At 38.0% G+C, this 21,973-nt stretch overlaps 1 protein-coding gene across 2 annotated transcripts in view; it reads left to right on the plus strand.

Annotated features, from left to right (window-relative positions):
* SMAP1 (small ArfGAP 1) overlaps positions 1–21,973 on the plus strand; it is a 192,665-nt gene that overhangs the window by 43,265 nt on the left and 127,427 nt on the right. For both annotated transcript variants that reach the window (XM_006899385.1, XM_006899384.1), the window contains exon 2: positions 7,607–7,740. In XM_006899385.1, the coding sequence (XP_006899447.1) occupies positions 7,607–7,740 (134 nt within the window). The remainder of the gene's footprint in view (positions 1–7,606; positions 7,741–21,973) is intronic.

A 21,973-nucleotide genomic window follows, 5' to 3' on the forward strand; every position in this document is an offset into this window, starting at 1 on the left:
GTGAATAAGGGTTCCAGTCTCTCCACAACCTCGCCAGCATTTTTTGCTTGCTGTTCTGTTAAATTTTGCTATAGAAGTCTCTTTTTTTCATAGGGTCACTATGAGTCGTGCTTGACTCAGAAGCAATCAACAACAACACGTATTTTGATTTTTTAAAACAAATTTTGACTTTTGAGTGCTACTTCCATAAGTGTTGATTATAAACACAAATGAAATGACTTTCTACTAATTGTCTTTTCTCCATTTTTTTATGTTATTTATTGGTCTAGTGGTAAGGATTTTGTTTTCATGATGTTGAGGTACAGTACATTCTGGACTATAGTCTTTACTCTTTATTCCACAACATCTTATAAATCCAAGTTGAATTTCTGGCAGATCTCTGTTGACATATTGCTCTAGATATGTTTTTTTTTTCTAAGTCTGGAGCAGGATTCAACTAGAGTTTGATATTAATGATACTGTTAGATACTTTCTGCATTTTGTAAAAGTAAACTATAAAATTTAAATTCGTTGTATAGAGGACATGTTGTACAGATACAAAAATAGATTCAATGCCAGGAATTGAGGTTTTCATATTTCAGTTTAGTGTCCACTTTTCACATTTAAAACATAAAATAGTAGTTCTCCATCTCTCCTGAAGATAATGAAAAGAAATGGTTTTAAATTATAGGAGGAAGAATTTAACTCTGATAGCAAAAGCCAAATATGTTGTGTTAAATCAGTTGATTCGGATTCGTGGTGATTTTACAGAACTGTCCTGTAGGGTTTCCAAGGTTGCAAATTTTTATGAAGCCAACTGCCACATTTTGCTATAGAAGTACAGGTGGTGAGTTTGAACTGCAGACCTTTAGGCTAGCAGACAAATACCTTAAAAATTCCTCTACTAGGATCACTTAAATTAACTCTTAAAATTATCTTTTTAAAATTGGAGTTGTGAAATACTGTCTTGAGATTACAGAAAAGGTTATTATATCCTTGTGACCTTAAAAAGATAATAATTTGTCAAGGATGGTTTCGTTCTTCTTTTGATTGATTCTGTTTTTTTTTTTTTATACAGTGAGTTAGATAGCGTCAGTGGGCCAAGTGAATCAATTTCTTTTGATAATTGGAAATCTTTGTAAGTTATAGGAGTTTAGGGAACAAATGCCTTTTTTAGGCCAGTTTTTAAAAGAGACGAATCAAATTACAATAGACCTAGTGCTTTCCTGCTGACCTTTTCCAATTTACTCAAGAATCGCTCACAAAGTACTTGACAGTTGTGATTCATATATATTGTTTATGTACTGATAGGGGAAAAAAATCAAGTCTGCTGCACCAACTATTGAGAACCATCTAACATAATACCTCTTACTTGACCTTCATGTGAAAAATTGGGAAGAGAATTTGAGGGAGGAAATAAAGGCTATATTATTTGAATGAATACTGTAGATGATTCGAATGTTCTTTAGACAAAGTTAAAAATATTATTTAGTTAACATTAACAAATACACATAATACCTGTGGCAAATTGTTTTCTTTTGTTTTTATTTCTCTCCGCCCCCGTTTGTAAAATTGTAGAATATCTATAAACATAAGATAAAGAACACTTGGAAAATAGAACCCCTGGGATATCTGCATTTAGTTGGCACCATGCCCTTTCTGCAAGGTGATTATTTAAAATGGGCTTTTGACTCTGTAAAATTTTAATATTTTACATGTTTTGTTTTCTGATACTGCCACAGAAGGGAGGACAATATGGCAGTTGAACAATGATGGCAGTTGAACTGTGCTTATGTAAAAAACTATTTACCTTGACTAGAACATACTGTTTTATGTTATCTGCTTAAATATAAGCAAAGACTTTATTTTCTTTCTGATAATTTTAAAGGAAAATGACAAAGTAGCAGTTATCTTTGAAATATACTGTTTCAGTTTTGTAAAAAAGCACATTCTTTTAAATGACCATAAATTTATTTTGGTATAATGATTCTGAAGCTTCATCTGATATACTTTGGGCATGTTGCAAGGAGGAACCAGTCCTTGGAAAGGGACATCACGCTTTGAAGGGTGGAGGGAGAGTGCAGGAAAGGAAGACCATGGATGATATGGATTGACTCAGTGACTGGGATAATGGGGGTGTGTCAGAGACAATAAGGTTGGCTCAGGATTGACCAGGGTTTGGAGCTGTTGTACATAGAGTTGCTACTCGACGGCACGTAATAACAATGTTCTTCAAATATTCAGGCAGCATCTGTTTAAATTCTTGAATAAGTCATGTTGGTTGGAACTTTGAGAATATTCTTTATTCTTGCTTGAAGTATGGAAAGACGTTTGCTATACAATTAAATTTTACTTATTAAGAATCTGTTGAGATGAAAAATACTTTGAGTGCTGTTGTAAATTTGAATAATAATAGATTTTCCCCTGTATTTGTGCTACTGGACATCTTTTAAACTGCAACAATGGCGTAAGTATAACAGATTGTGCGAATAGCACAAGATTGACAAGATTTAGATCCATTTTATATAGGATTGCTATGAGTTGGAACTTACCAGTTTGACAGCTATCAGTTGCTTATGGACAAGTTAAAATTGAAATGAAAGAAAATTAGAGCAAGTTCATAAGAACCAAAATTGACTTTGATTTTATCCCACCTGAACTTAAGCATCTCAAGAAAAGATTTGATGCATTGAACACTAATGACCAAAGACCAGAAGAATTGTGGGATGACATTAAAGACATCTTTCATAGAAAGAGTAAAAAACCATTAATAATTAAGCATTATTTGTATTACAACAGTATAGAGTAAGAGGTGCATAGCAAAGTGGACTGGAGAAGAGGAGAGAAATTATGCAAAAGTGAATGATTTTTAAAAAAAATTTATATTTTTAAGTTAAAGTGAATTTAAAGTAGGGTGGAAAAAGTGCAACAATGAATGAATGAATGAAAATCCAACTTTTCTGTAAACTTTTGTTAAAATCACAATAAAAATAAATTTTTTAAGAAAAATTATATTAAAAGAACAAAATGGACTTTAGAAGAAACTCTGAAACATGCTTTTCATTATACAGAATCCAAAACAAAAGGAAGAAATGAAGGTGGAAAGCTGAACAGAAAATTTCAAAGGATACAATAGTTCTTAAAGAAGATAAAGCAAAGTTTTATAATGAAATGTGCAAAGACCTGAATAGTTGTTATTTACCATTGAGTCAGTACTGTCTCACGCTTGACTGTTCAGCAGCTTTTCAGAAGCAGTTTATGCTTACAGGAGGAGATTGCCTATTTTCCCCCTGCAAAACATCTGATGGATTTGAACCATGTGACTTTGGGTTGGCAACACAACTCCTTACTCATGAGATTACTAGTGCTCCCTCAAGCTGACAGAGTTGAAGAACAAAGTCAGGCCTTGAGTTAGAATATTGAAAGGTACTTTAGGTAAAATGTTAAATGATGCCAAAAGCATCAAAAGAAGATGGACAGAGTACACAGTTATGGTACAAAAAAAACCCTGTTCAACACTGAACCATTTCAAAAAGTAACATATATGATCAAGAGCCAGTGGTAGTGAAGGAAGAATTTCAAGATGCACCAAAGGCATTGGCAAAAAACAGCTCCAGAAGTTGATGGAATGCCAATTGAGTTATTTCAACAAACAGATGAAGCCCTGGACTTGTTCACTAGTCTTGTTGGATCCACAGAGCCGGACCCCAATGAGATCGGTCGCCAGCACCAATCACTCAAGAGAGACCGTCCTTGATGCAAACAGCATGAGGTTTTATTCCATCCAGCGCGCTGGGGCACAACTCTTGACCTACGCAGAGGCAGGAGTTGAGCCCCGAGCTAAGGGTACATACAGCTTATAAAGGCAATAACCCGGGCAAACATGGGCTAACACACAGGGAGGGTTGCTGATTGGTGTATTTGAATATACACTGAGGTAGGCAGTTCTGATTGGTAATAATTTGGCGCGGGGGTAAGCGAGGAAAACTATCTGATTGGTACATTTAAAAGCAAGTTGGCGCGCGCGAGGCAAGCAGGGTCGGCGCAAGTGGGCAGGGTCGGCGCAAGTGGGGGAGTGGGGAGTAAAGTTCAGAAAAACAATTCCTGGAATTTCTCTTATCTGTACTCGCAGATGTGGGTGAGCCGTTTTATGGCCTTGTTTTTCTAAAAGAGGGCAAAAGTCCTGTGAGGTTTTATGGCTTTTACCTGAGAAGGGTTAAAAGTTAACTTCTTCATAATCTTTCAGTCTATGCCAAGAAATTTTGGAAAACAGCTACCTGGAAGAGATTAATATTGGTACTAATTTAAAAATATGTGATCCAGTAGAAGATGCAAATTATCAAAACAATAGTAAACTAAAAGATAGATTCAGAAGAGGCCATGGCACAACAATATCATTGCTGATGTCAGATGAGTTTTGATTCAAAACAGAAAATAGCAGAAAGATACTCTCTTTTATTGATGATGCAAAAGCATTTGACTGTTTAGACTATGATCAATTATGGATAGTATTGAAAAGAATGGAATCCCAGACCACTTTCTTTGTTCTTGTGAAACTTAAGTATAGACCAAGAAGCAGATGTTTGAACAAAACAGGGAAAAAGAACACTACATGATTTTTTTAAAATTTTATTATTTTTGTGTGCATGTACCGTCAAATCAGATTTGACTGGTACAGGAGGATATTGTCCCTCCTTTCCCGGCAGAGCATCTGGTGGATTCAAACCGTGCGCTTCTGGAATTGTAGTTGCAGCTCCTTGCCACTAGGCCACCAGAGCTCCCCTAGAACACTGCATGATTTCAAATCAGGATATGTTGTGCATCTGAGGCATACAACAAAGTGATCTCTCTAGTAACATGCTGGTGTAGTTAACTGTGTCATCTTGATGGGATGCTTAAGCTCAGGGTGCTTCCATTTTTGTCATTTGTAAAATGAGAATGGTAATAGTGCCTACCTGAGAATCACATTATATCCTTTCTTCATACTTATTTACTCTGTGTCCTGAGCAAATTATTTGAGAAGCGGGGCTTTGTGAAGAAGAATGTGGCATCAGGATTGGAGGAAGATTAATTAACTACCTGTGATATGCACATGGGTGACCTAAAGCATTTACTGAAGAAAACCAAAGACTACCAGCTTGAATATGAATTACATTTCAACATTAAGAAAACAAAAATTCTCACCATTGGACCAATAGCGGATATATGGAGAATGATTGAAGCTGTCAGTGATTTAATTTTGCTTATACTCATAAACAACACCCATGTTTGCAATAGTGAAGGAATCAAAACACTTGTTAAACTGGGCACATTTGCTGTCAGGGACCTCTTTAAACCGCTAAAGAGCAGGATGCCAGTTTAAAGAATAAAGTGCTTCTGATCCACCAGTGCTATTTTCAGTTGCTTCATAGTCATGTGAAAGATGAATAGTGAATAAGGAAGATGGAGGAAGAATTGATGCCTTTGCATTGTAGTATTGTTGGAGAATATTGATTATACATACCAAAAGAACTGTTGGCCTAGTGGATAGAAAGTGATGCTACCAAGCCAAAGGGGGGTGATTTTAATCTGTGGCCCTCAGGCCTGGTTTTAATTGTTTTTGGTCAAATAATCTTCTAAGTGGTATAGCACAGGTCTGTCCATTTGCTGTACAGAGGTAACTTGTGGTTGCTGTGATGCTAAACACTGTGACACTGATGGGTCAAATGAGAAAAGGGTTACCTATGATGGAGGAGCGTCCCAATTAAAACAAGCTTGGAAGCAGGAATGGCATCCATTGCCAAAATGGCTTACCTCCAGAAATTCTAGAAACTTGGAGAAAACAAAGTTATTCAAGTGTTAAGGGCTTTCATTCATAGGGTCACTATAAGTCATCAGCGACTCAATGACACCTAACAACATATGAAGAAGAATATGGCATCAAGATTGAAAGAAGAGTAATCAACAGTTAATGTATTTAATATGTATATAATACAACCGTGTTTGAAGAAAGTGAAATCTTGAAACACTTCAGAAAATCAAAGACTACAGCTTTCAACAACATCAAGAAAACAAAAGCTGTGATTCTGGATTAATTGGCCCGTTGTGAAGGATAGAGAAAAGATTGAAGTCTTGGAGGAGTCAAAACAGGATCAATTGACACACTGACTACAGTGATTGTCTTGAACATACTGTGAGGATGATGCAAGATAGGGCTTGGTTTTAATCTGTTGTTGTAGGGTGCTGTCACTAAGACTAATGTTACTGAATGGCTCTTAAGGGCAACTGCAGTTGGAATGGATTCTCTGACCCTTAATATGTAAAGTAGTAGTGAAAAAGTGGGAGTGCTAACAATGTAGTTGAAGTTTTACATAACAAGTTCTTCAGTTGGCCCAGAGGTTTAGACTTTGAGAGGCACCTGAAAAGATGGAAATAACATTGATTTGATACTGATCTAAGATCATTGCTCAGAGAAGGCTTAAATACAGGTTTGGCTAGATATGGCATTTAATTATTACATGACTCAATTGTGATTAATGTTATAAAACAAAGTATCTACAAATGATTGAAAGACCAGTATGATTTGTAAACTTTCACTCAGATTTTTAAAATTTTTCTAATTTTAATGAACATTTACAGGGATTTTGGATTTCCATTTAATCGTTGCATTTTTCTTTGTGCCCACCCCTCCCCCCGCAGTTCGCTCTTTGCTTTGAAAAGTAAAAGAAAAATTCCTTCGTTGGTATACAATCCAGATTTTTTTAAAGATGGAAATTACTTTGAAAGTTCTAAAAACATTTTTTTTCTAAAAACATTTTGAAGTGATGTTTACTATCATGTTAAGAAACTTTGCAAAACAAAAATTAGTCTATAAAAGTATTAAGATACTGATCTATAAAATAATGTGAATACAAGGATTGTTTCTTTTATCCTTAAAACAATGATTTCCCTCGGAATATTTTAAGTACCAACAGTGATTTTACTCTACAGTATAATTTTCCTAATGCAAAAAACTGTGCTGGATGCAAAATGAATTTCACTGTAGTTATAAAGGACATTTTTCTTGATTATTGATGAGGTGAGGTTGTCCCTGTTTTCCTTGTCATGGATTTCTTCTGTGGATTATTCATTCGTATCTTTTGCCCAGGTTTAAAAAATTGGATTGGTTAGTTGCCTTTTTCTTACTAAGTGATTTTTACTAAATAAATGTTAACTTGTACCTTTATCCATACCTTGTACATCTATCAGACAACTTATTGTACAATACCTTGTACATTTATTTGGCAACTTTGTTTTTACTCTGATGTATTTAACAAAGTCCAGATTCAGATGTGCTGAGTAGAAAATTGTTTATAGAAACTATTATAAATATTAGTCAAATTTGGGAAAAGTTTGCAGATACGCAACATGAGAAATATTATTACAGTTCTTGAGGGCTGGTGAACATACAGTTTCTCATAGCTGCCAACATCCATCCCTTCCTTAGCAAGCAGAAGTCAGTACCATTTGTAAATTTGAGTGTAATCTATAAACTTCTGTTTATAGTTATATAAAAACCATGAATGTCTCTTAATATGTATCATGCTGATTTATTTTAGTTTTTAATAATGACTTTCTTTGGTTTCTCCTCCTCCCCACTCTTAATTAGGTCCCCGATGGGCTTCCTGGAATATTGGAGTGTTTATTTGCATCAGATGTGCTGGAATCCATAGAAATCTTGGGGTTCATATATCCAGGGTTAAATCTGTTAACCTAGACCAATGGACGCCAGAACAAATACAGGTAAACTTCTTGTTACCAGGAGATTATTAAACTCTTTTATATGAAATTTTTTATATGAATGTAAAGTTAACATTGAAAAGAAATGTGTTGAAATGGCACCGTGAACACAAATAATTTGAGTATTATGTAATTGCCAATTCAGGTATTTATTTCTTCTGTCGTAAAGTCAGTTTTCTCCTCTCATCTGTTTTTACTTAAAATGTTAATTTTCGAGTATTTGAAGAATACATTCTTTTATGTGCATAAAATTTGGCAATGTAATTCCATGGGTTGTTTTGTATTCTGATCAGTAGAGGGAGCTTAGGTAAAGGTAAAGAAAGAAAAAGGGAAAATCAATCCCTCTCTCTGTCTCCTCCTCCTTACAGTTACACTCCCTTTAAAAACAGATTTGAAGGATTTTTTTTTTATAGAGAATAATTCTTGATTGTAAGACATCTTACTCTTTAGAAGAAAGCATAGTAAGCAAATATTGAATGATTTAGACTTGTTTAGAATGGTATAGCTTTGTCAGAAATAAATATGGAACGTTACGGGCTCCTGAGTTTTCTGAGTATGACTGTCTTGAATTCTCAAAAATCTTACTTACTGATTTTGAAGGTTGATGGCTTATAAAATAATGAGTATTTCTAGTGTTCATATGAAGTTGCACCAGTTTTCCTAATACCCTTTTGAAACTACTTTTTAGCATGAAGCTTACCAATATAAATATATGAGAATGAATCTCAGTGCTGTGCATACATAACCCAGAGTCGGGGATAGGTGGTTGAAATAGTAAGAAATACTATGAAAATTGGGATGGAAGAAGTGTAGTAAGGGTAGTAAGAATAGAATAGAGATCTGCAGGTTATACAAAAGAACATAGTAACTAATTTTGTGTAGCTTCAGATTAGGTTTTTAAACTTTGCTGGCTAAAGTAAATGTCCTTGATAGGATGTGTGGTGAGAAGTCTGGCAGGCTGGGTCTAGTATTAAAATAGTCTGACATACTAGATCTAAAGGACACACCACCCCAGAAGGCTTGAGGCCTAAGCCATCATATTAAGGGCTTGATAAGGGGAGAGAAGTGTGGAATGAAGTAGGTGGGAGTGGAAAGGAATGCTCGTGGAGTAGGGAAAGGGATGGGTCAAGACACACATGCCAGGGGCAGGTAGCAACACTGAATCTATTGGTTGCTTCTATAATTGGGGAAATGTCTTTCATATAAATGTCTTTCAATGCCTTTCTCTAAAATACTTGTCAAATACTGTTCGAAATCTAAACATTGGAATTAAGACAGATGAGGGAGAAGGATTGGCCATTCACTTCCGAAATAACAGGCCTTTAAAAGCCTTTATGCAATAGAGCACACTTAGACCAGCAGATACTGGCAACTGAAGCTGAGCCCTCAAATATGGAAACACAAAGAAGGAGCAACAGTTGTAAGGAGAAACGAATGATTGGAACGTGGAATGTGAGTAATAATGTGTGTTGGCACCAGTAGCCAGGAAATTAAAAGACATATTGCATCTTTTGGGACCTCTCCAAAGTACTGAAGAGCAGTGGTATCTCTCTGGAGACTAAGGTGTGTCTGATACAGGCCATGGTCTTTGCAATAACTTGTTATGCATCAGAGAGTTGAACAATGACTAAGAATAGAAGGAGAATTGATACCTTTGAGCTGTGGTGCTTGAGAAGAGTATTGAGGGTACCATGGACTGCTAGGAAAACAAACAGATTCAGCCTGGAGAGGGTTAAACTGGGCTGTTCCTTGGAGGCAAGGATTCTGAAGCTTTAACTGACATACTTTGGACATGTTGTAAGGAGGGATGGGTCCTTGGAGAGGGACATCATGCTTGGTAGGGTGGAGGGACAGTGCAGGAGGGGAAGGCCCTCTATGAGGTGGATTGATTCAGTTACTGGGGTAATCAGGATGGGAGTATCAGAGACAGTGCGATTGGCACAGGACAGAGCAAAGTTTAGGGCTGTTGTACATAGGGTCGCTATGAGTCGCATAACAACAACAGTAATGTAGGAAAAGTGGGCATTGTTAAGAAAAGAATGGAATGTGTAGAACTGTGGATATATGTATTGGTGCAATGAGATGGTCTGGCAGAGATGAAAAGATGAGGAAAAATGGGGTTGCTTTCATAGTTAAAAAAGACATTTCTAGATCCACCTTGAAATTCAGTGTTCTGAGTGATAGGGTAGTATCCATACACATTGAATACCGCTATTGTTCAAATGCATACACCAACAACTTGAGGCAAAGAGGAGGAACTAGAAGATTTCTAACAATGTTTGGAGTTGGTAATGACCTGGTGGAGGGCCTTTTATTTAAAAGGCAGTTGGTCTCCAGGGGCTGATGTGTGAAGTGGTTGGATTCTACAAAGGTGGGTTCTCTTGTTTTGGGTTGAAGTACAGATGTGAACTATTTGGTTGGTTGTTTTTTGTTTTTTTGGGTTTTTTCCCCCCTTCACAGTTGTGTTAGAGTTGATTTGATTTGCTGGATTTAGCTAGCAGTTGTCTGTGGGCTGTAGGCCTGTCATTTGGAGTTGGTAAGAAGCTCGTGGAGGACAGTATTTAAAAGGCAGTTGGGCCCTAGGGCCTAGTGTTAAATGTGTTCGGGATAAGCATTCTTCTGAGTAGTACAACACTGGTCTCTAAGTTTACTGTGCAGAGGTAACTTGGGGTTGCTGTGATGCTAAACACTGTGCCACTGATGTTTCAGATGCCGTAATGGTTACCCATGGTGGACAGTGTTTGGTGGAGCTCCCAGATTAAGGCAGACTTGGAAGCAGGAGTGGCATCCACTTCCTAAACAGCGTGCTTCTGGAAACTATGAACTTAGAGAAATGATGACAGTTAACAGGCTTTAGGTCTTGTTCATAGATTTGCTATGAGTCATCCTTGACTTGACAATACTTAACAAAAGAATAACTTTTGCAGTCAGGAATGGGTTGAACATGCTGTCAAGAAAATGTGAGAATGTTTGTAATAGATGATGGAGGTGCAAAATATTCTAGACCTCAAGTAGATTGCCTTTTTAATGGTTTGTTACAAATAAAACAGTATTTCCTGGCCATTTCAGATAGGTTTCCAGAAATATTTTTCTTGATTAGGTTATTGCAAGACATTAAATAGAAAGTCACTCGAGACAGATGCTCTACCATAGGACTGAAATTCAGCAAGTCTCTTTTTGTAGCTTAGAGCATAACTTCCAATCAGAGGTCTTCTGTTCACCTGTCATGGAATAGTTGACTAGTAGTTGAAGCTCAAGAACAAGAAAACAAAGATTGTCACCACTGGGCCAACTGGCAGCATCACAATAGGTGGTGAAGAGACTGAGATTGTTAACAGTTTTATTTTGTTTGGCTCCACAATCAACACTCTTGGCACTAGCAACCAGGAAATTAAAAGATGAATTACTCTGGGAGTCTGCTGTCAGAGACCTCTCCAAAATACTGAAGAGCAACCATGTCAGTCTGGAGACTAAGGTGCACCTGATACAGGCCATGGTCTTTGCTATGCATCAGAAATCTGACAGTGACTAGGGATGATAGAAGAAGAGTTGATGCCTTTGAGCTGTGGTGCTGGAGAAGAGGATTGAATATACTATGGGCTTCTAGGAGACCAAACAAGTTCATTCTGGAGAGGGTGAAGCTGGGCTGCTTTTTGGAGGCAAGGATTCTGATGCTTCGTCGGACATACTTTGGACATGTTGCAAGGAAAGACCAGTCCTTATAGAAGGATAACCTGCTTGGGAGGGTGGAGTGACAATGCAAGAGAGGAAGACCTTTGATGAGATGGCTTGATTCAGTGACTGGGGTAATGGGGATAGGTGTGCCAGAGACAATAAGATTGGCACAGGATAGAGCAGGGTTTAGGGCTGTTGTAAACAGGGTCACTATGAGTTGCAGGTGACTCGATGGCACATAACAGCAACAACATAACTGTAAAATATTGAATTCAATTTTATATAGCCAGTTAGCCCAGATTTATTTTATTTTATTTATTTATTTTTTAAGCCCTGAAATTTTGAAGGCAGATGAAAGGCATACAACAAAGTGATCTCTAGCAACATACTGGTAGAGTTGAACTGTATAGTCTTGATGGGGTGTTTGTGCTCAGGGTGATTCAGTTTTGTCATTTGTAAAATGAGAATGGTAATAGTACCTACCTATGGGTTCTGACGATCACAGAAGTTAGTATATAGAGAGAGCATTTAGAACAATATCTGGAAAATTGCAAACATTCAATAAATACTGGCTGGTTAGTTATTAGTGGTATTAGTTCATTATGTAAAACCCCTCAGTTGTGACTGCCTTGATTTTTTTTTTTTTGGTTTTTCAAGCATGTCTTATTTCTGTAGGTATGTGTCAGATATCCCCTCCGTTTATATTGTGACATTATTATCTTTTTGCTTTGTTAAAAAACCTGAAGTATTAGAGTATAATTTATAGATCTAAGCGAGTTCGGTTTTTTAAAAAACTTTTGGTAGACATTTACACTGTGTACCTGACATTTCTAGTGAACAAAAAAAAAACCACCATATCATCAATTGCTCCAGAATGTTTTCTAAAGGCACCTTTGAATCACTTCTGCTGGTAGCAACTATTACACTGATTTTGATTCCCTTGGCTAGTAAACATGACCGGTTTCCTTCTAGAATCCATTTCCATTGACTCTTCATCTTCTCTCAGATTAGGGCATGTGAGAATCACAATATGTTTCAGTATGTCACATTTATATTTATTTTGTTAGAATGTCTTTGATACATGGACTATGTGGCTGATGTTTAATTAGAGGAATAAGAGAAATAATTTTATTGCAGTAAATTCTACTCTGTATCTTATCTCATCACCATTTCATAATTAAGTTTCCAATTGCCAAATAGGATGCTTAATTTTGCTTAGGCCTAATCTTTTTTAAGATATTAGTAGATATGGAAGTAGTGATTTAGTTTCTATGCCCAATCAAGCTATTAAATGACCCCCCAAAATTATGACTCTGTAAGATTAAAAAAATGTAACTCTACTGTGAGTTATAAATATCGGAGTTATTGATAATCACATATCCATTAGGGGGAGCTCTGGTGGCCTAGAGGAGAGAAGTTGCGCTGTAATCCTTAAGGCATGCCATCTCCTCCCATTCAGTTACCTGCATCTGAAAACCCGCCAGATGGTCCAGCTGTGGATCACTTCTGACTCTTACGTGCACAACAACAACATATCAATTAGAGAGCTCGGGTGACTGCTAAGAAGCTGCTCCAAAATTCTGAGGGCTTGTGGTTTGAATCCACCAGCTACTCCACAGGAGAAGAATGAACAGTCACCTCCAGGGTGGTTTACTGCCTCTGAAAATTCACTGGAAGGTCAGCTATGAGTCGTTTATGACTTGATGGTATACCACCCCAGTGTATATCAGTTACTTATATGTGTCTTCTGTGTGTGTATGCATGAATTTTTAGGATATTTACCATATGAATTTACTGCCTCTGAAAACCCACTGGAGGATCAGCTCTAATTTCTGACTGGGTGTTGTTGTTGTTATGTGCCGATGAGTTGCTTGAGACTCATAGCGACTCTGTGTACAATAGCCTAAACTCTGCTCTGTCCTGTGCCCATCGCACTGTCTCCGACATGCCCATCCCAATTACCCCAGTCACCGAATCAAATCCACCTCCTAGAGAGTCTTCCCCTCCTGCCGCTGCCCTCCACCCTCCCAAGCGTGATGTCCTTCTCCAAGGACCAGTCTCTCTTTACAACATGACCAAAGTATGTCAAACAAAGCCTCAGAATCCTTGCCTCCAAGCCTGGTTTTACCCTCTCCAGGGTGAACCTCTTTGTTTTCTTAGCAGTCCATGGTACCGTCAATACTCTTCTCCAGCACCACAGCTCAAAGGCATCAATTCTCCTATCCTCCCTAGTCATTGTCCAACTCTCTGATGCATAGCAAGTGATTGCAAAGACCATGGCCTGTATCAGACACACCTTAGTCCCAGAGAGACACCATTGCTCTTCAGTACTTTGGAGAGGTCCCTAATAGCAGACTTTCCCATCGCAATATGTCTTTTTAATTTTCTGGCTGCTGGTGCCAAGAGTGTTGATTGTCCAGCCAGGCAGGCTAAAGCTGTGAACAATCTCAATCTCTTCACCATCCATCCTGTTACTGCCAATTGGTCCAGTGGTGAGAATCTTTGTCTTCTTGACATTGAGCATCAATCCATACTGAAGGCTGCATTCCTTGACCCTCTGCAGCAAGCGTTTCAGATCCTCCTCAGTTTTCAGCAAGCAGGGTTGTGTCAACTGCATAACGCAGATTGTTAATAGATCTTCCACCAGTCCTGACACCACACTTCTCATAGAGTCCAGCCTCCCGGATGATCTGTTCTGCATACAGGTTGAAAAGGTATGGAGATAGGATGCATCCCTGGCGTGAACCCTTCCCAATTTTGAACCATGCAGTGTTTCCTTGCTCTGTTCTGACGTCAGCCTCCTGGTCCAAGTATAGGTTTCACATTAGCACGATAAAGTGTTCTGGGATTCCCATTCTTCTCAGAGTCAGCCACAGTTATGATCCACAGTCAAAGGCCTTTGCATATTGAATGAAACACATTCCTCTGGTATTCCCTGCTTTCAGCTAAGATCCATGTAACATTACATAAAAAATTTCCTGTTCTTCATAGACATAGAACTGCGTAGTGAACTTGCATTATTAAATGCTTTTTAGACATTTTTACCCTCTCTGTTCATATTTGTGTGTGTGTTTGTGTACTGTCAAACCTGGTCTGACTGGCACAGAAGGAGATTGCCCCTCCTTCTCCAGCATAGCATCTGTTGGATTCGAACTGCGTACTTGTGGGATTGCAGTGCACCGTCTTGTCACTAGGCCACAAGAACTCTCCTCTCTGTTCATCTTTGAGAAACATTGGTAGTTCAGTGGTTAAGTACTGGGCTGTGAACATACAGGTCAGTTGTTTGAACTCACCAGTTACTCCTTGAGAGAAATATGTGACAGTTTGCTTCCATAAATGTTTAATTAGTCCTTGAAATTATTCTGAAGGGTACCTTTACCCTTGCCAAGAGGGAGCACTGGAGACCTAGTGGTAAAATGGTGCTCTACAATCCCAAAGGCATGCGGGTGGAAACAACAGCTACTCCACAAGAGAAGAATAGGCAGTCTCCCCCTGGGAAAATTACTTACTGCCTTTAAAGGCATGCTGGAGAGTGAGCGGTCAGCTGTGAGTCAGTTCTGATTCCATGACACCCAACATAGGGTTGTTATGAGTTAGACTCAGTGGCTTTGAGTCATTTCATATCTTTATTCTTTTTAGTTTACCTTTGACTGTGTAGGGGACTGGAAGGAAAAGTCTTTAAATCCATTTATTTTCAAGCTTGTATACCAGAATAGAAGCCTTCCTCTTAATTTTTGTATGCTCAATTCCTTAATGATGCTGCCTTGAAATACAGCAGCTGTTCTTTCAGTTTAAGGGCAGTACTTGAGGGAAGTAGTAGTTACCAATGTCTTTGCCTTTATTTTTACTTGCAAACTTTCTTCTTGTTTGTGATTATTTTGAGACATCTCTATTTTCTTTCTTCTTTGAATGAAACATGATTATTTCATCCTTTTACCAAAACAGTACAAGATGCCCTCTTATCTTATCCCCCATAATACTTGATCACCCTGCTATACTCATATATTTGTATATTTGTGTAGTCCCTAAGTGTGTATTAAGTCCTCAGTCTGTCTTTCTACAGACTAGCTCCTATAAGCTTTTAATAGTTGAGTTTCTTCTCAAGCCAATAAGTCTCAGGAATTGGTTCAAGATTTAAAGGCTATTTCAAGCAATTACCTTAACATTTCCTCTGTGCTTAATAGGTCTAATGCATATTCTTTGGAAATTTTAAAATGTACTCATATTTTTCTTTGTATTAGGATCCGTCTGTGTATGTTTGTTGTATACATACTTTATACATACATGAACCATCCAGTTCCAGTTGCCTTGAGGTAGAGGAGGTCTTAGATCTACTAATGTAGTCCAGGCACTTCTGATTCTTAGGTTCCTTTTTTTTGTTTGCTTCAATTGAATAGAGATCTATCACTGTATTATGTTGCTTCTTGCAAACTTTCAAAACCCCAGCCAATATTCCTACGATTTAGAACATAAACTTAGTTCGATTATGTCAATTGACTGAAGTGTCCGCCCATTTGCTTTTAATATAAGTTATTATTCCAGTGTGTCTCCCTTACCCTGTGTCAGACAAACAACTTTTGTTGTTGGGTTTTCTTGGTTTTGAAAAATACTTATTTTTCATTGTTTAATTTTCTTCCCACCTTCTATCCTCCTTTCCCAGTCCACCCTGCAAATGCACTCCTTGTTCCAGATTTTTGTTGTCATTCATATATATAATAAAGCCCAGTTCCTTTTAGTCATTTCTTCCCCTCATCTCTTCTAATGCAGTATTCATTATCTAGCCACTCTTTTCCTATTCTCTTCCCACTGCCCCTTGTCAGTCTTATAACTGCGGTGTTATGCAGTGTTTGTCCTTTTGTGACTGTTTTACTCGGCATGATATTCTCTAGGCTCCCCATACTGTGTAATGTTTTACAAGTTCATTGTAATACTCCATTGTGTGAATGTACCATAATTTCCCTCTCCATTCGTTTGTTGATAGGCACTTGTGTTGCTTCTGTCTCTTTGCTATTGTGAATAATGCAGCAGTACACATGGGTTTGAGTTGTAGCAGTGGTTTCTTTAGGATATATTCCCAGTAGTGGAATTGATGGGTTACATGGTATTTCTATTTCCAACTTTTTGAGAAAGTGCCAGATTGCGTTCTATAGTGACTGCACCATTCTACATTCTCACCATCAATGAATTAGAGTTTCAGTCTCTCCACAACCTAGCCAGCATTTATTCTTTGCTGTCCTGTTGAAGTTTGCTGTCATCACTGGAGTGAGATGGTATCTCATAGTTGTTTTGATTTTCATCTCTCTGATAACTAGAGATTTTGAACATTTCTTCATCTGTTTGTTCGCCATCTGAATGTCTTCTTTGGTGAAGTGTCTAGTTATATCCTATGCCCATGATGTATTGGTTAGTTTATTACCTTTTTGTTGTTGAGGTGCTGAAGTGCTCTATAAATTTTAGACTTGAGTCCCTTACCAGATATGTCATTGCCAAATATTTTTTCCCCAGTCTTTGGCTTTTCTTTTTAACCTGTTGGAGAAGTTTTTTGATGTACGTAGGGATTTGGTTCTTAGAAGATCCCATTCATCTGTTTTATTTTCTCCTGGTTGTAGGTTGGCAATATGAATTTTTATCCGATATTCATTTGTGATTTGAGTGAAAGTTGACTAAATCAGTTGATGTTCCATTTGACAGTTTATACACATTATGGTTTGAGAAGTTGATTCCAATCCCTGAATTGTAACAGCACTCTTCCTACATCGTCTGTTTTCCATTTTCATTCATCCTTTCCTGCTCTTTTTGCCTTCAGAGCTTTATCTCTGAGCATATGCTACCACTTTCATCTTCTGTGATTAATCATTCTAAGGAGTGTGCACCTCTTTAGTGTTATTTTTCACTATTATTTTTATCTTTCACTTGACTGAAAGTTGAACCAGTAGTGTGAGTTCTGTTTTAGGCTTGAAAAGTGGCTGAGGTCCATTGCTTTAGGGGTTTCACCATCGCATCTGGGGTCTTCCTCTCCTACGCTAACCCCTCTGTCCTTCCAAGCATGATGTTCTTCTCCAAGAATTGGTCTGTTCTGGCAACATGCCCAAAGTATGTGAGAAAAACCTCCAGAATTACTCCCCCATATGTATATATAATAATAAAATCTGGAAATGATATAATTAGTTTATAATATATACTCCACATATTGTTGTGTGGTATAGAGTCAACTGTGACTCATAGTGACCCTGTGCACAGTAGCTTTGAAGCCTGACCTATCATGAGCTAATCTCACTGTCTCCAACATACCTCTATCTGCCCTGTTACTGTGTCAGTCCGTCTCATCCAGGGTCTTCCTCTCCTGCACTGTCCCTTCACCCTTCAAGCATGATGTCCATCTCCAAGGACTGGTTCCTTCTAGCAACATGCCCAAAGTATATAAGTAAGATGGACTCTCAAAATATTTGCCTCCAACGATTTTAAATAAATACACATCTTTTCCATTTAATTGACCAGGTGGTTGTCCTCCAGATTTCTTGGCACAACCTGGTGAGTATGTGCAGGGCAGCATCTGTTTGTGGAAATAGATTAATTGGTATTCCGTCAATTTCTGAGGCCTTGTTTTTTTGCCACTTCCTTCACAGAACCTTCAACTTCCTCCTTCATCACCATTGCCATATGTAAGGGTTGAGGAAATGCTATCTGATTTCCCTGTAATCCATGGAATATTAGTGTGTTATTTAATTTCCAGATATTTATATATTGGTGAAGTTTTCCTGGTAATTTTAGATCATTCTAGTTTCTTAATTCCTCTTTTGTCAGAAAACTTTACTTACTCCTCTTCATATTTTTGGAATTTATGCTTTGTGCTCTAGAATTTAGTATATGTTGTTAAATATTCCATATACACCTGGCAGGAAGGAATGTGTGTCCTGTTGTGAAGAGCTCTATAAATGTAAAATAGATCAAGCATAGTTTTTGTGTGGTGAGAATCTGTGCTGCAGTCCCAAAAAGCATGTGATTCAAATCCACCCACTGCTCTGTGAGAAAACGATAGCCAGTTTCCTCCTCTTTGATTTGCTGGGTCTGAAAACCCACTGCACGGTCAGCTAAGAGTTGGTTCCGACTTGATGGCATATGTTGTTGTTGTTGTTGTTGTTGTTATGTGCCGTCGAGTTGCTTGCGACTCATAGTGACCCTATGTACAACAGCCCTAAACCTTGCTCTATCCTGTGCCAATCTCACTGCCTCCGACACACCCATCCCGATTACCCCAGTCACTGAATCAATCCACCTCATAGAGGGTCTTCTTCTCCTGCGCTGTCCCTCGACTCTGCCCAGCATGATGCCCCTCTCCAAAGACCTGTCTCTCCTTACAGCATGTCCAAAGTATGTCAGGCGAAGCCCCAGAATCCTTGCCCCCAAGGAGCAGCCTGGTTCAACCCTCTTTAGGATGAATCTTTGTTTTCTTGGCAGTCCATGGTACATTCAGTACTCTTCTCCAACACCACATCTCAAAGACATCAATTCTCCTTCTATCCTCCCTAGTCAATGTCCAACTCTCTGATGCATAACAAGTGATTGCAAAAACCATGGCCTGTATCAGGTGCACCTTAGTCTCCAGAGAGACACCGTTGCTCTTGAGTACTTTAGAGACGTCCCTAACTGCAGACTTTCCCATCGCAATACGTTTTTTTATTTCCTGGCTACTGGTGCCAAGAGTGTTGACCGTGGAGCCAAACAAACTGAAGCTGTGAACAATTTCAGTCTCTTCACCATCCATCCTGATGCTACCGATTGGTCCAGTGGTGAGAATTTTTGTCTTCTGGACATTGAGCCTCAGTCCATATTGAAGGCTGCAGTCCTTGACCCTCTGCAGTAAGTGCATGAGGTCCTCCTCAGTTTCAGCGAGCAGGTTGTGTCATCTGCATAATGCAGATTGTTGATAGATCGTCCACCAATCCTAACACCACGCTTCTCCTCATAGAGCCCAGCCTCTCGGATTATCTGCTCTGCATACAGGTTGAAAAGGTACGGAGACAGGACACATCCCTGGCGTACACCCTTCCCAATTTTGAACCATGCAGTGTTGCCCTGCTCTGTTCTGACTACTGCCTCTTGGTCCAAGTATAGGTTTCACATTAGCACGATTAAATGTTCTGGGATTCCCATTCTTCTCAGAGTCAGCCACAGTTTGTTATGATCCACGCAGTCAAATGCCTTTGCATAATCAATGAAACACAGATAGACATTCTTCTGGTATTCTCTGCTTTCAGCCAAGATCCATCTCACATCAGCAATGATATCCCTAGTACCACGACCCCTTCTAAACCCTGCCTGGACTTCTGGAAGTTCTCTGCTGACAGTTCTCCAGTCGTTTTTGGATAATCTTCAGTAGAATCTTGCTTGCATGTTAAATCAATGATGGCATATAGCAACAACAAAAACAGCTATGACAGCTGGTTTAGGGATAGATAGATAGATAGATAGATAGATCGATAGATAGATAGATAGATAGATAGATGATAGATAGATAGATAATCCATCACCTGTGGTAGTATATTCTGTAAGAAGTTGTACTATCAGCCCAGAGAAAGTCCTTTCTGGCAGTTTGAATTCACCATTGGCTCCATTGGAGAAAGGTGGGCAGTCTCCTGTGTGATTATCAGACTTCTAAACCTAATTGAGGATCGGTGAGAGAATTCTGTAGCAAATAGTAATCAGAATGTTAGAGTTTTTCTGTTTATATTTTTCTTGTTTTGTTTAGGGTTTTTTTGGTTTGTTCATGTAAGTTTTCTGCCTAGTTGTTTCTGATAATTTTTTTTTTAATTGGGAGATTCGAGGATGTTAAAAAAAAAAACTCAGCTGCTTTGTAGTATTCTCATGACAAACAAGACGAGAATAAAATGCTGATAAAATGCATTTAGGTAGTTTCATGATTTAGTGATGTGTGACTGGTATGTGCTAATGTATTATGTAAGATTTCTATCCTTAGGTTACTTTTCATAGAGCCCATAGAACCATAGCATAAACTTTAAGTTCATTGAAAATTCTTATTATACATGTATTCAAGGGAATCTTGTCAAATGCTTTTTTTTTTAAAATTTATAGGAGAAATAATCATGATAGTTCCAACAAATTGACGAAAGAAAATTCCTCAGTTCGCAGCCTTATGTATATGCTTACCATTCTAAATTGAATGAGATTCAGCTTATGCTGAATCTTTACCGTAATAATGAAAAATATATCTTCAAAGAAGAGCAGAGGTCGAAGAACAGTGGTGTGCACATATACAGCATTGTGTTCATGTATAGTCTACATGGACTGCCAAAAAACAGAAGTGTCTCAGAGAAGGGGGCAACTAGAGGGCTTCTTGGAAGCAAAGATGGCAAAACTTTGTCTTACGTACTTTGGATGTGTTGTTAGGAGGGGATATTCTTTGGATTGGGGCATGATGTTTGGAAAAGTGGAGGGTCAACAGAAGAGAGGATGACGCTTAATGAGATGGATTGCTGCACTATCTGTGACAGTGGAATCAAGTGTTTGGGGATGATAAGGATGGCTCAGGATAGGACAGGGTCCAATTCAATTTTTTATAGGCCTCCCAGGAGTTGTACTTGACTCAGTGGCACCATCATCATCATCATCAACAAGAACATCATCAACAACAATATGTAAGAGTAAAGAAATGTCATATTGTCTAAAATAAAATTTTATCTCTGAAATTGAGTAAGCGGTTTTCATTTTTAAGCAATTCATTTGGGAAAGACATATTTGAAGTTAAGTGTATGTGATGGTTCCGTATGTAGTGAGAGCTCTTACAAGAGCTTGAGGGGACTGCCTTTTTTTTTTTTTTTTTTTTTTTTCAGGATCTCACTGATACTCCATATGTGGCAGAGTACAATAGTAACTACTTTCTGGTTGTTCTCTATTAGCAAAAAATATTTGTGCTTTCTTCTCTGACAGTTTCCTCTTCACCAACCCAATACCAAGCACCAGTACTAGCTTTGGTCACTTTTTACTCTGTTTTCGTCTTTTTTATTTCTTTTAATATGCAGCTCTTAATAAAAACAGTAATATTTTTTAAAGGTATATATCTTCAAATCCTACATTTCTAATAGTTTAGTCCTTGGGTCAAGGCAAATAACAAATGGTAGGATGTTCTTTAGTGGAAGTCTTTAAGTGATTTAATGCTATTCTGTACTTCTTCTGTACGCTAAGTATAATTTACAGGGTATAACGAAAGAAAATCAGAAGCTATTTGAAGATTAAGAACTATATCCCCATATACCAAAAACCCCACACCAGTTACCATTGAGTTAGTTCTTACTCATGATAACCTTGGATGATGCAGACAGGCTGACAGCTTGAATACACCAAAAGATGCATTAGAATAAAGACCTTGTGATCTGCTTTTGAACATAAACAGCCTTGGAAACCTGTAGTAAGTTGTTCTCTGTGGCATATGGTGGTAACATGATTATTGCCATAGAGAAAGCTGTTTTTGTTTGGAAATTATTAGATGATGCTAAATGAAAACATTTAAATGGATGATCAGGAAGCAAAACTTTTTTTTATT

Source organism: Elephantulus edwardii, unplaced genomic scaffold, assembly GCF_000299155.1.
Source record: "Elephantulus edwardii isolate Elephantulus edwardi_28Jun2011 unplaced genomic scaffold, EleEdw1.0 scaffold00255, whole genome shotgun sequence".
Lineage (NCBI taxonomy): Eukaryota > Metazoa > Chordata > Mammalia > Macroscelidea > Macroscelididae > Elephantulus > Elephantulus edwardii.